We start from the raw sequence: 13833 nt of genomic DNA, 5'->3' as shown, positions 1-13833 counted from the left end.
GCCTCAAATTGGCATATCAAACATTGTGGTCCACGTTTAATAGTCGTGGTGGATATCATTGACAATTATGACAAATCGAGAGCCCTTCTCCAAATTGGGTGTTGAACAAAAGCCTTAAATAATACAAGAAAAATAGTTTTACGGATATTAATATGCAGTTTTTGGATTTTCATCCAATTTGCCTCCAAATTTGCCAAAAAAAAAAACGAGGATGATAAAGCACACACGATGCTAAGTAAAAGGAGCTTATCGGAGCTATACAGTCGGTGCTAGTTACACGAGGCTTCAGTTCAGTAAGATGGACGATAGTTACACCAATGTGAGGAGGCCTCAAGCTAAAACCCACCAAAGGATTCAAAGAAGAAGATGAAAACCATGAAGTCGTTACAAGTTTTTGATCAAATTTTAGAAAATTATCTGAGAAAATGTGAAAGTTTTTTGAGGATGGTCTCACATATGATGTAGATTTATGAACCTACTTTCCAATGAAAAAAGCCTCTCCTGATTTTGATACTCCTAATTCGAGATACTAAAATTGCTGAGATGCTACACAATGCTGATAAAACCAGCAAATCAAGATTTAAAGACTAGTTTTGGGGGAATAATAGGAATAATTTGGAACAATCTGATTGTGGTTCCATATATGATGTATCTTTTTTATTTTACTTTCCAACACAAAAAAACGCTCCTGATTTTGATATTTCTAAGTCAATTTACAAGACTTTTCATGAGGCTGCGTAAAATTAATAAAAGTATCAAACTAAAACTGAAAGTCTAATTTAAGAAGAATACTTGAGCGAATCTAAACATAATGTAAGTGTAGATTTAAGTAAAGATGTAGCTCTACCTATCTACTTTCTAGTGCTACAAGTCGTTCAAAATTTGGATACTCCTCTAACACGCTATGAATTTTTTCCTACAGAAGTTCCAAGCTGCTAGGAAAAACCTATTACGAAAGTTGTTGCAATGTAAAATCTTTGGATCATCCCTCCTATTTATAATATTTTGCAATAAAGAATTTGTCTTTTGGTAGGGTAAGGATTAAGTGTTCCTCATAAAATGAGTTCTTTTCCCGAGAATCCCAATCACAATTGAAGAAAGTATTCACATTAAAACAAAAAAAGGGTCGGTGTTGAAACCCCCAAACATTCATGTTGCGAAGTTCAACAGGGTATCACCTTAATTTGAGCTTGGCAAATTAATCCTAATGTTACATTGAGTAGGATTTTCAATTTGTATCAAAAAGGAATTCCTAGGAGAGCTTTGTCCAAACATAAATTATAGAGCTAAGTCTATTGTCTTATGTTGAATGCACACCAAATATGGTTGTTCTACATTTGAAATTTTATTTCCTTACAAAGAAAATAATCAAAGTTATTTCAAAATCGATGATGTGGAAGCCACACTTCACAACAAGTGTGAAAACACACATGAAAAAAATAATGTGTCGATCCTTTTGATACTTCAAACCTTGTCTCATATCAATAAATCTACACTTCAATAAGATTTGAAGTAGGAACCATCTGTAGACACATAACTGTTAGTGTAAACAACATAAATCCCAGAGTTAATGAAAATAATTACACAAAATCCCTTCTTGTTTTCTCTCTCCCATTTTTTGCAAACATACTCATACATTCGTCCAAATATTATACATTGGTTGAATGTATGATGTACCAGCTAATCCTATATTTAAGGTAAGAGAATTTTTAATCATTTTACAATTCCTTAATTAAAGGTAGTAATTAGCTAACATTAACTTGTTTATGGATAGAAAAAGTAACTGATATTTGAATTTCAAAAATTTTGTTATACATAATTTTTTTTTCATTTTTTTGTGAATCACAATCTGGAAAGCCAAAAAACAACCACTTTCTTCTGCATCCGTTCTTCAATACTACTAAAATCTTTTTCTACATACGTTCCTCAATACTACTAAAATTCATATGAATATCCCTGTATTGTTGCGACATTCTGAAATTTGAGAATTAGAAATTAGTTATCAGTCATACAAAAGTGACGCAATAGTTATTTTGAAAAGTATAACTTTCTTGAAATTGGTTGCTACGATCGCAATGAAATTGGATATAGACGAAGTACGTAAAAAAATTGAAGTTAAATATGTGGTTGAAGAAAATTCTTCTCCAATTGTCATTAGGAACGACAATAGAGTGAGGGTTTACGTTGAGTTGAAGAAACTATTTTCTGGTTTGATTAATTTTTCGCTTTGTATTTCAACTTTCGACAAATCCAATACCAAAGCGAAATGATCCGAAAAGAAAAGGTATGATATAAAAGTGTCAATTTTATTTGCTGATCTTATAATCTATAGTAATATGGTTTTAGAGGTTTTGAAGAAGTTTATGTTCTAAAGTTGGGTTCTGTGTTGCTGAAGCTCATAAAATTACGAATGTATAATGTGTCATTATACATTCATGCCAATGTATAATGAAACTATGTCAGTCCAAGAAATGTACGGTAATATGGTATTAGACATTTTGAAGTATTTTGTGTTTTGTAGTTGGGTTTTGTGTAGTTGAATCATTAAATTACGAATGTATAATATTTGATTATACATTCGGACAAATGTATAATGAAAACTGGGGTAGTGCCGGGAATGACCTTTTGTCCATATATTTGTATTTTAAATACTTTTGTTTAATACATTGACTCAGTGTAAAAAAAATTGATGCAGCTATGTACTGAATTGTCGTAACAAAGACTGCAAATGGGTCTTGAAAGCGTCTTCTATGAACGAATCGGAAATGTTTGTGATAAAAAAGATTTGAGTCGGAGCATACTTGCAGTCTTAGCGACAGAGTGCTGAATATTTTGGTTGTAACAACAAATTTTGTGAGTGAATTTACAGTTCCAAAATTAATCAATCACAAGAGAATAACACCGACATGCTTTGATTTCACAAAGACTATAAAAGCTTAAATCACCCTTTACATAGAATTTCTTTTATTTATATGGGCAAGTTCTTTCGATCATTTAATTCGTTTGGGTAAATAGAGTTATGTAAGAAGTGCATGGGTTCAATTGAATTAAATGATCGGACGAACATGCCCATACAAATAGAGAGAAATTCTAAGTAAAGTGTGATTTAAGCTTTTGAAGTCTTTGTGAAATCAATGCATGTCTGGCAACTGCAGCTTGAGAAACAACATATTTCACATCCAAAACATACGCATGAACTACAACCTTCACACGTCGAGGAATGCGAACATCCTCTGTACACCCTTCGGCTTTTTCGTTCTACTTTATAATCACACATTATTGAAGAGGTGAAGGTTGTTTACGGAGTCTATATTAACTAGTTTATTTTTAGTATGTGTTTATGTCCAAAATAATATAAGAAAGGACACGAGTATTTTTCTTACCTTAAATTGTAGGATTCGTTTGATAGTGAACAAGTTATATTAGGATTATCACACGAGAATTAAATATTGATGAGATTATTTTGCGGTTATATTACAATACTACAATTTACTCTTATGTCATGGGAATTCAAAATTTATACATGACAAAAAAATTCAATTGAAACTCCTCACTAATAGTATGTTAAACTACATTAATTATTGTAAGTTATCTTTACATTATGGGTGTGTTCAGTATCCAGAAAATTCATAAAACATTTTCTAATTTTTCAAGTTTGATTGGTTAAAAATTTTGAGAAACATTTTCTATAGAAAACAAGTTTCTTAAAAATATGTAGGGAATTCAAGTTTCACGAGTTCTAGAAAATATCTTTTTTTACAATACCAAACTACTAATTGGATTTTTTTCTCAATATATCAGATTGTGGTTTGTCGATTTCCTTTCAACATCCCTAGTTAACAGTCATATAACCTAAGTAGTTCAAATTTGAATTTATGGGTACCTGTTACGAGTGTGTGTCTTCGTATTCTTCATCACATAAATTTTTGAATTCAAGCATATAAATACGATTGTACATCAAGTTGAATTCAAGTTGTATAAAAGGGGCATGAAAAAGAAACGAGGGAACTCCAATCCTTTAATTTCTAACATGATTTTTTAGGAAACAAACATCAAGAAATGTACTACTATGTATGTAATGTTTAAAGGTTTGCAAGGTAAAAAATTACTTCATTATATGTATTAAAATATCGATTTTAATGAATGACGAAATTCATAACTAAACTCGATCTTTGTTGAAAACATACCTTGAGACTAATATTGCCTTTTCTTATAATGTAATTTGAATATATTTTCTTGTTAGCTGCTATATTTTCTTCACTATCTTCTTCTCCCTTTGTACTTGAAATTGTTGTACTTGAGTTGCGGGCCTTTCGAAAACAGCCCCTATACCTGGACGAGGCAGTGGTAAGGTTTGCATACACTTTACCCGCCATATTTCTCACTACACTTTACCCTCCTTATTCTTTATGAAATTTCATTGGATATGTTGTTGTATGCAGTAATTTGAATATAAACAACTAGATTGCATTATTTTATGTTTGGAAAGTACTTGTTGAAGAATCCTGTTCTTCATATATTAGGTTATTTGCAATGGGTTGGAAATGGGTTGCTACTTGTGAATTACACCGTTCAAAAGACAATTTCCTACAAGTAGAAACCTCGTCGCAGATACAATTAAGAATACAACAATATATCTAGTGTAATTTCATACGCGGAGTGCACTAATCAAAAATAAAGATAGAACTTAAACTTCTAGTACAATACACCATAGGAGTACCTGTTGTAGTTTACTGCAACACAAAATTAACCATCAAGAAACTAAAAGAGTATGAAGTCAATAACACGAGCTCTCAATATATCCTCCAAAAGTCTGAATGACGCGCTCAGACTAACCATCGGTGTGTTGCTCCTTAGGACCTGTTATATACATGTATGAGGGCAACTTATCCATTTAAAAATAAATTGAAGTAATGCATAATAAAATCGGAACCTAAATAAACCATAGTTACACATGTATGATGATAACTTATACATCTAACAAATTATATCAGACCCTAAATAAACAACGGTTACACCTGTATGAGGATAACTTATACATCTAAAAATTTAAATCAGAACCTTAATTAAGCAACATTTAAACATGTATGAGGGTTACTTATACATGTAAAAATTTATATCAGACACTAAATAAACAACAAATACACATGCATTAGGGTAACTTATACATCTCAAAATTAGAATCAAACACTAATTAAACAACAGATATACATGTATGAGGGTAACTTATACATTTAAAAAATAAACTGCAATAATGTATAATGTCATAATACTAATTTTCACATTAAAATATGTATGACCTATATGCTTGTCCTAGTGTATAATGTTACCTTATACATTATTAATACTTTATAAATGTTTAGATTTTCACAACTGCCAATATATAACATATTGAAATATATTTCAGAATACCTATATTATACAATAGTAGGACAAAATAACTAATGTATAAAGTATTATTATACATATGTCAACTTATACAACAACTTAAATCAATACCTTCGGAAGACGCGGTCGACCAGAAGCATCAAACATCTTTTTAGCTGTCGCTTTTGAACCTGTTGACTTCTTCAATCTAGAAGTGGCAACTTCCTTCAATTTGTTCATTGTAACGGAATCGTTTTGGTGCTTTGAACGATTCTCTACGAAATTCGGATTCTCTTCATCAAATTTACCGGGAACAGATCCAACGAAAATATCTTTTTCTTTTGCATCTAACTGAGTAATTCCTAAACTAAAGCTAGGAGGATAATCCATTACCAATTTACACTATATTAATTTAGCAGTAGTGTTAAATTGAACTACAAAATAAGAAAATCAAAGATATATGAAAAAAAAATGAAAAAATCGACTGAAAAAAAAACAAAAACCAACTTGTATTATATGAAAAAAATGAAAAAAAATCAAACTACTGAACTTGAGTATGATTGCACGATACAAAAATTTCATACAAAATCAACATGCAACCAAAAAAATGGAAAAAATCCTGAATTGGTAAAGTTGAAAAATAAATTCAAAAAATTAATTAAGTAAATCATAAAAATCAATTAAAGCTTGAACACTTACAAGTTGGTAACCTCTAATTAGAGGTTACTAGTATTTTGCCATGATTTAAGGGATTCAAAAATGGAGGAAAGTACGGATGCCGTAATGGGAGTAGTTGGGAGCAAAAATCGAAAGCCAATAACGTGGTTTTAGATGTATAATATTTCAGAGAGAGAAAATAAAAAAGGGGATTTATGTAATTAGTTTGAGGTTTGTGTAATTACTTTGCCAAATTAGTATTTAATGTAATAAGGTAACTTTACCTTGTGTATATATGTAAATTTTAGTAACTTTTATTGGGTTAACTTCATACTAATTTTAGTTTAACCATGATTATTTGGGTCGAACAATTAATGTGGACTCTAAAGTTAAATTAGTCCATTTTATTATTCTCAAGCCTAAAGCCCATTTTATCTTGAATCCCAAACTCATGCCACATGTTATGTGGTATGGCATTCCAGTCAAATTAAAGACCAACAAGACAAGACAACACATTCAAATGATGTATAAGCCAATCAAGTTCAAGGGCTAATAAAACATCACCAAATGTCCTAAATGACAAATTTTTGTCCAATTACAAGCAAACTTATCACATAGCATTTGTGATAAACTTGATGGCCAAATGGATCAATCAAAATGAGGCAGAAGAGTTCGTTTACACTTGGACTGTCGACCCCCTACAACTATAAATAGGAGGATTACATAATTTTCTAGGGTTGTTTTGTAAGAATTGGAGCAAGTCACAACATGAACTACACAACTCCTCGTCAACAGAATTCTTCATGGAGATCAACCCAAAATGAAGAAGTGATGAACGACATCCTCGGAGATCAAACACATCTCAAGGAGGACTGAATCATCTTATATTCGAGAAAAATGCTACAGAAGGCCCTCGAATCATAGAAAATCTAAGGAGAGAAGAATCAAGAGAACAATAAAATTGTACTCACAAGATTCATTCAATAAAAAAAAATTTCTTTTATTAATTTTTTTCTTGCAGTTAATTTTCAGTAATACAAAACTCTGTTGCAAACAACGTGATACCAACAGACCAGCACCACTGCTATTACCTCTCTTCTCCCTCTCAATCTACTTTATTTGCTTTGCCAACCATCGCAACCACCACACCATCCTAAACTCCAACCTACAAGTACCATGTCGTACCCTCTGTCACCTTTTCTTTCTCCATCGTTGCATCATCGAGTCAATAGACAGCTAGCCATAACCACCACGAGAACATCACCAAAGAGATTCCTATCTCTCTCAGTGATTCAGAAATGATGTAGATCACTATTTTGGGGAGAGAAATTCATAAATTAGCCCTTTAAGTTAGAACTTGAAGAAAAATATGAATGTTCCGGGTTTGATTTCTATTACGACTTAAATTTTATTTTTTTATTTGTATTGCTTGATTTCTAGATTTGAAATTTTTGAAAACATGGCTATGATTTTGACTTGATTCATTTAATTTGGTGTTTCCTTGCTCCTTTAGATTGACATATGTGAAAAGCCTCAATTTGTATGAACTTTGATTTAACCCAAATCCCTTATTAAGTACTGTTTGTGAAATTCTTGAATTCTTTGGTCTCTCTTTATTTGTTGATAGGAATTTACCATTGATGTAGCGTTGAAATTAAATTGGAATTGTTATTTTGTTACTCGTCTTGATCAAACGTGCGTAACTTTTAATATCCTGGATTCATGTCCTCATGCTAAGATTATTTTTCAGCAAATTTGAATTCTTATTGATTGAAGTCAAGACTAGGTATGTGAAAACATATCAAAAGTGTATAAACTATTACAAAAGTGCCCCAAGGTATTTATAGTCTCAAAATAACAAAGGAAACCTAGCCAAATCAAAATAGGAAAACTAGGTCGGCAGTGGTCACGCCTCTGGTAATGAGCCATTAGAACTGGTCACGACTCATTGCCTATATTGTAGTTCTCTTTTGGCTTCAGTGGTCACGACTCGTAATGTGACTTAACGAGTCGTATACTGCAACTCGTAACCACTCCAGTAGCTTTTCACTTTTAGGACTTTTGAGTCTGTTGTTATAATGACTCCTCACTACAAGTCGTAGTCAGTCATTATGACTCCTGGTCTTCACTCGTTAGTACTGAAACATCTTTTGTCGATCTTCAAGACTTTTATCCACTATGCTCAGTATGACATCACGCCACGACTCATAGTCTCACATAACGAGTCGTGGTCAGTCTGTAATTTACTCTTGTATATCATCTACAACCATTGTTATCATCATGACTCTAGCAACGACTCGTTAGGTGACTATACGACTCATTGTCAGATCAGTACTTCACATTTTTTAAAGATTTTTCATCCTTTTCCATTTAACACCACTTTCAACCTAATTTACCGGCAACATACACAAAACACACATCATATTCGATAAAACAGCCTAAGTAAATGCATATTTTCACCGTTTTAAGAATCGACAGTGTCATGAAACTCTGGCACATCAACACCCTCAACTTAGAATATTTGCATGTCCTCAAGCAACAACACAAAACAAAAACTAATACGATGCTTAACCAGGAAGATCCTTAGATACCTTTGGCAGACGATTTTCAAATTTGGCTCAAAATATGTTTCCCCCTCCTAATTTAAACTTTTTCAAACCCAACTATGTATGACGATGAAATACAACCACGTGACATAAGGGAATCCAATGATGGCATCACATTAGCAACAAACAACAATGCATATACAAATTACACTACCCGAACATATAAGTAATCTAACAATGCAACCCATGTACCCTCACAATCAAAGAAGTCTCAATTGCTTAGCTAGATCAATATATTAATGTCGGGGCGGTCAAAAGGTGCTCTCACTCATAAATAAGTTCCAACAGTGTGCACAGAATGCCATAGGCTTGCCCTTATTTTCTTTACCTTAGTTTTCAGACATTCGGGTTAGGATCACTATAGGGCTTTATTTGGCTTGTAACGTAGGCTTGGGATTGGTATGATATATTTGGAAATTTTTAGTGACTTAGCTTCCTTGGCACTACAATTACTCTAGGGTTCACTAATTTACCAACTTTTATTTCACTCCACCCTTATGTCTCCCTTTTTATTCTTTTATTGCTCATTTAGGCTGGGTATGGGTTCTTTTATTTTTTTCTTTTTCTTCTTTTGTAATTTTTCTTTTCTTCTTGATTTTCTTTTGGATTTTCTTTTTCTTTCACACACAACCCTACTTTGTTTTCTATTCAAACCCACTTTTACTTACGCACCCCTATGATAGCTAACCTTAACTTAAGCGATTATCCAAGGAGGACCAGGGCCAAAACAAGTTCATTACAATTAAATTGGGAAGGTGAATAGGTGTAAACAAGAAAATAGGTCTATTAAGGCTCAAAATCGAGATCAAGGGATTCTCATTCACATTTGGTTGGTTATTTAGGCTAAAGCGGATTGCTTTTAAGAACGGCCTATGATCCTTTCCTAACCGACTATCCTACAACTTATGCAAGACTAACCTGGCAAGTTCTAGATTCCACATACAGAGGAAACTAGGTAAAGCCTCTCACACATATGGTATAAGGTAACATCGCAAGTTACTATCTATCCAGTTCATGTAATTATTTAGCCATGATTACAATGCTCTTAATCCTAATGCCATTTTGAGATTCACAGTGGTCACATGCATACACACATCACATAGGGGTATCATTTTTTTCAACACGTTTAAGCATAATCACACAAAACATATCAACTGACTTAGGTATAAATTTTCTTCCTAATTAAACACAAACACGGAACATCACCAAACAAACCACAACACATCACATTTCTATCCTAGACATGTTAGTTCTCCATTCAAACCACAACCGACGGGAAAAGAAACATGAAAACAAAAAACTGTGGAAGCTAAGTGGTATACCCCCACCCCCAACTGAAAGCATATGCACTGTCCCAATACATGTATAGAGTAAAAACAAGGGGCGAAGATATACCTAGGCACTCAAGGCGCCATCTCATACAGTGTCAGTACAGGGGGCTTAGATTGGCCCCGCTCTTAGTATCAGTGGTCCCAATAGTGGCCCGAGACACTCGCATCAACAATGATATCAAATGTGGTCGGTGCACTCAATGGTGAATCTGGCGATGGAGCGGTACTATTGCTCAGATCAGTAGCATCAATAACTCGAGAGCTACCAACTCTCGCCGCCATCTCGTGGACCCTAGTCTTACGATCCCGCTCGGTCTGAAGACTTTCTGCTCTTACAACCTCAATTTCTTTTCTATTTCTCTTTTTTTTCTTCCTGTTGCTCTCACCATCATTAACTCCAATAGTGGTGTCCGACTCTCTAACACCCCAAGTACCTGGTATCTCCTCTTCCTCGTGGATCTCCTTGATAATGGGTAGTGAGGGTAAAGGTCTCTTGTACAAATCCTCAACCGCCTTCCAAAGCGCAGCCAACTCAGCATGTACATTCACTAAATATGGGGACTAGTCTGCATGTTTCGCATCTCATCTCTAATTTGTTTCTGCACCTACCCGTTTTATCCCTTTTCGAATTTGTCAAAGAGAAGATAAATTATTTGATAAGAAAATGATTTTTGACCTCTCAAGTCATTTTAAAACTTAGGTAATTTTCAAAATAACTAAAGAGAAATTACAGAACTGACACTTAATTTTTATAGAAAATTCAAGAAAACTTAAAAAAATTCTAAAGGTTCAAAAACAGAAATAAACCTTTAAAATTAGAAAAAATTGATAGGAGTTCAATTAACATCCTAAGAAGGGTTTTAAGGCACTTAAAAACGTCCTGTTAAAACGGATGACCAAAATATTTTGACTAACTTAAAATGATAACTTTGCAAAAATTTTCAATTTCTAAAAATTCAAAACTTGATCGAGTGATTTTTGAAAATAGGTATATTTCATTCAAGTCCCAATAGTCTATTTTTAGGTAGAAGAAATGACTTGAAAGTAAAAATTAAGTCAAAATTTCATTTTTATTTTATTATTATTATTTTTAAAATCAAAAAAAGTAAAAAAGAATTAACCAATTATGTAAAAATTAATTCTTCTTTTTAGAAGAAACCAAATTGAGAAAAATTTATTTCTTTTATGCTTAAGAAAATTTCATTTAGCCTCAATGATATTAGTTAATACCTGAACATATAAAAGTCATCTTAATTTTTATTCTTTTATTTAAACAAGATAATAATTTTTTTCTTTTTTTTTTTTTTTAAAAGGAAAATTCAAATAAGTAAAGAAAGAAAAAATGAAAATAAAATAAAAATGGCAACACCTTGAAGAATTTATCTAGATTGATTAATTAAAGTGTTCAAGTAAATACAAAAAATAAATTAGAATGGATAATAAATAAAGAAGTGAAAATTGGGCCCCTTTTGGCCCATTAAAGATCTGTCCAGCTTTTGGACCAATTCCATAGACTTTCAGTCCATTTTTGTGCTATGTATATCAGATGTATTGGCAGCTCCTTTCACTGCGTTTTTCTGTATACCACTGCATATGCAGTGTATATCAGCGTGAAAACCTGCTTATTTTGGCTCCATTTTTCATCATAAACCGTGTTATAGTGTGAAGCTGCTCCTTCCAATGTATACCACTCATATATCAGAGTATATCAATGTATACCAGCTCGTTTGTGGATTTGGTTAGGGCTAGGACTCGAAGGAGGTTGGGTTTAACCCAACGGAATGCAATAGATGAGAGTCCGATGGACTCAATGAGGGTGTTCATGCAATAAAAGAAGATACAGATTAGAAAAAAACACGATTAATGCAAATATTTTCATGGGTGTCACTACTGTTTCGTACCCAAGCATTGAGGCTAACTAGAAATAATAACAACATACAAATATTCCGAGATTTAGAATTTAAAACAAATCATACTTTTTTCTCAAATAGGCATTACTTCAAACACATACGTGCATGATTATGATGCATCATTTTCATACTTCAAACAAAATACATTAAAAAACAAAAAAAACGCTATGGCAATTTCCGGAATTCATGAATAAGCAAGGCAGCAAGTTGTGGCGCGTAATGGACAGACACTTAAGCATATAAGACATGATACAAAGATGTAAAAACATGGCAGCATTCTCATGGAAACATTCTTATCCTTTTTGCACCACTTTTCATCCCAAACTCACAACAAATTTATTTGTTTTTATAAGACATGACACAATACTAATTGTCAAGAACATGGTCAGGGAGATACGAAGCAACCAGGCTAACTATATGATCACGAATTTGCAGATTTATTTCTATGAAGACAACTTCCTATGAATGACCTCATTCTATTTCACCTTTCACATGCCAAAAAGGGCGTAACACAATTTAAGCCAAACCCCAAAAAAAGATAAGCTACGCAATTATTCATATGCTCGACGAGTAGAATCAATACTTTCCTATAATATTCTTAGTCTTGTTAGCCCTTCTTCATGTTGATTTTTATCGAAATGAGGACAAGTACACATATTCTCTACTACACAATTCAACTAGTAGCTAAGCAAGAAACAAGAGCAGTAACCTGCTGCATTCTATTCTAAGAATGGAACAAAAGGCAAAAAAGAAAAAAAACAATTACTAACCTTCTCCGAAACAGCGAACTGAGAAGACGAGTCGAATAGCGATTCCGCCACTATCTTCGACTACGAACTCGACCGATGAAAGAAAACAACGACAGCGGTGAGAGCGAATCGGAACAAAGGAGAATATAACAAAGAAAATAGAGAAAGCAGTGAATAAGAACATGTGATGAAACTTAAGGATTCCCTAATTTCTCTACCACTTAACCTTATTAAGAGGTGGAAAAGACCCCCTTTTTTATAGGCGAAATTGGATGGGTAATAGCTTCTTGTAGAAGCCTTTTTAGAAGATTCAAAATTTGAATTTTGAAAAGTGACGGCTTTCAAAGTAGTGATGAAGAAAAACAAAAATCACCTTTTTCAGAGGGATTTGAAAGATTTAGACTTGGTTGAGATTTGATTTTGACAATTTCGATTCTTCAATGTGAACAATTATTGGTCCACAGAATCAAAGAAAAAATACTCCCAAAAACCGTTAAACCTCTATATTCCTTCCTTTTCAGAAAGAATTGAGGTGATGTTGATGGAGACAGGCTGGAATTATGGATGAGGAGAGAGGACTGACGAGGGGAGAGGTGGAAAAACCACCGGATTTTCCATCATCCGGTGGTTTGAGTGTTGTTCGACATCGATATTGCCGATGTTGTTATTGTTAAAGCCGTTGGATATGGTTGTATGCTATTGTTACTGTTTGTTGTTGTGGAAGAAAAGGGAATAGGGGTTAAAAGGTTGGGCGGGGTATGGAGGTTTGGTGTTGGACTGGGTCAGGAAATTTTAGTGTTTGGGCCACCGTTTTTGTAATTAAAATGAAAAATAAATTTAAGGGATTTTAGACTATTTTAGGGATTTTAAAGATTTTAGGGATTTGGTCATATTTGGGGTTATTTCATAACCCCAATTAGATTAGGAATTAATCAATTTCATTTAATTTCTTATCAAATTATAGATCAATTGGCGAATTGCATTGTAATTGTGGTCAATTTGATTTCAATTATGGCCAAAATTAAATTGAGTATCGATACTCAATTTAATTCCGAGCTTTTTGATTTTATAAAATCAAATAAATATTTCTACAAATAAATTATTTTGAGAACAAATCATGTTTAAATCAAGACTTTGCCTATTTGAATTAATTTTCAAGATAACCCTTGATTTAAAATTCAGTTTTCGTAAAGCAATTGCTTAAGTAACAAAA

The 13833-nt window shown here is 33.0% G+C and overlaps 1 protein-coding gene across 2 annotated transcripts; it reads right to left on the bottom strand.

Annotated features, from left to right (window-relative positions):
• Positions 1 to 4662: 4662 nt before the first annotated feature.
• LOC107858945 lies at positions 4663 to 13418 on the bottom strand. 2 transcript variants are annotated; one of them, XR_001671278.2, is made up of 4 exons: positions 12994 to 13418; positions 12642 to 12701; positions 5500 to 5642; positions 4663 to 4860 (listed from the first exon to the last, which is right to left on the bottom strand). XR_001671278.2 is itself a non-coding variant. In XM_016703768.2 (3 exons), exons 1-3 carry the CDS (start codon positions 12802 to 12804, stop codon positions 4762 to 4764), a joined length of 405 nt encoding a protein of 134 aa, XP_016559254.1. In that variant the 5' UTR covers positions 12805 to 13418; the 3' UTR covers positions 4663 to 4761. The 2 variants fall into 2 exon arrangements, 1 of the variants encoding a protein (XP_016559254.1); XM_016703768.2 differs by having other exon boundaries at positions 12642 to 13418.
• Positions 13419 to 13833: the final 415 nt, after the last annotated feature.

Source organism: Capsicum annuum, chromosome 2 (assembly GCF_002878395.1).
Source record: "Capsicum annuum cultivar UCD-10X-F1 chromosome 2, UCD10Xv1.1, whole genome shotgun sequence".
Lineage (NCBI taxonomy): Eukaryota > Viridiplantae > Streptophyta > Magnoliopsida > Solanales > Solanaceae > Capsicum > Capsicum annuum.
This window is presented reverse-complemented; position numbering and strand designations above follow the sequence as displayed.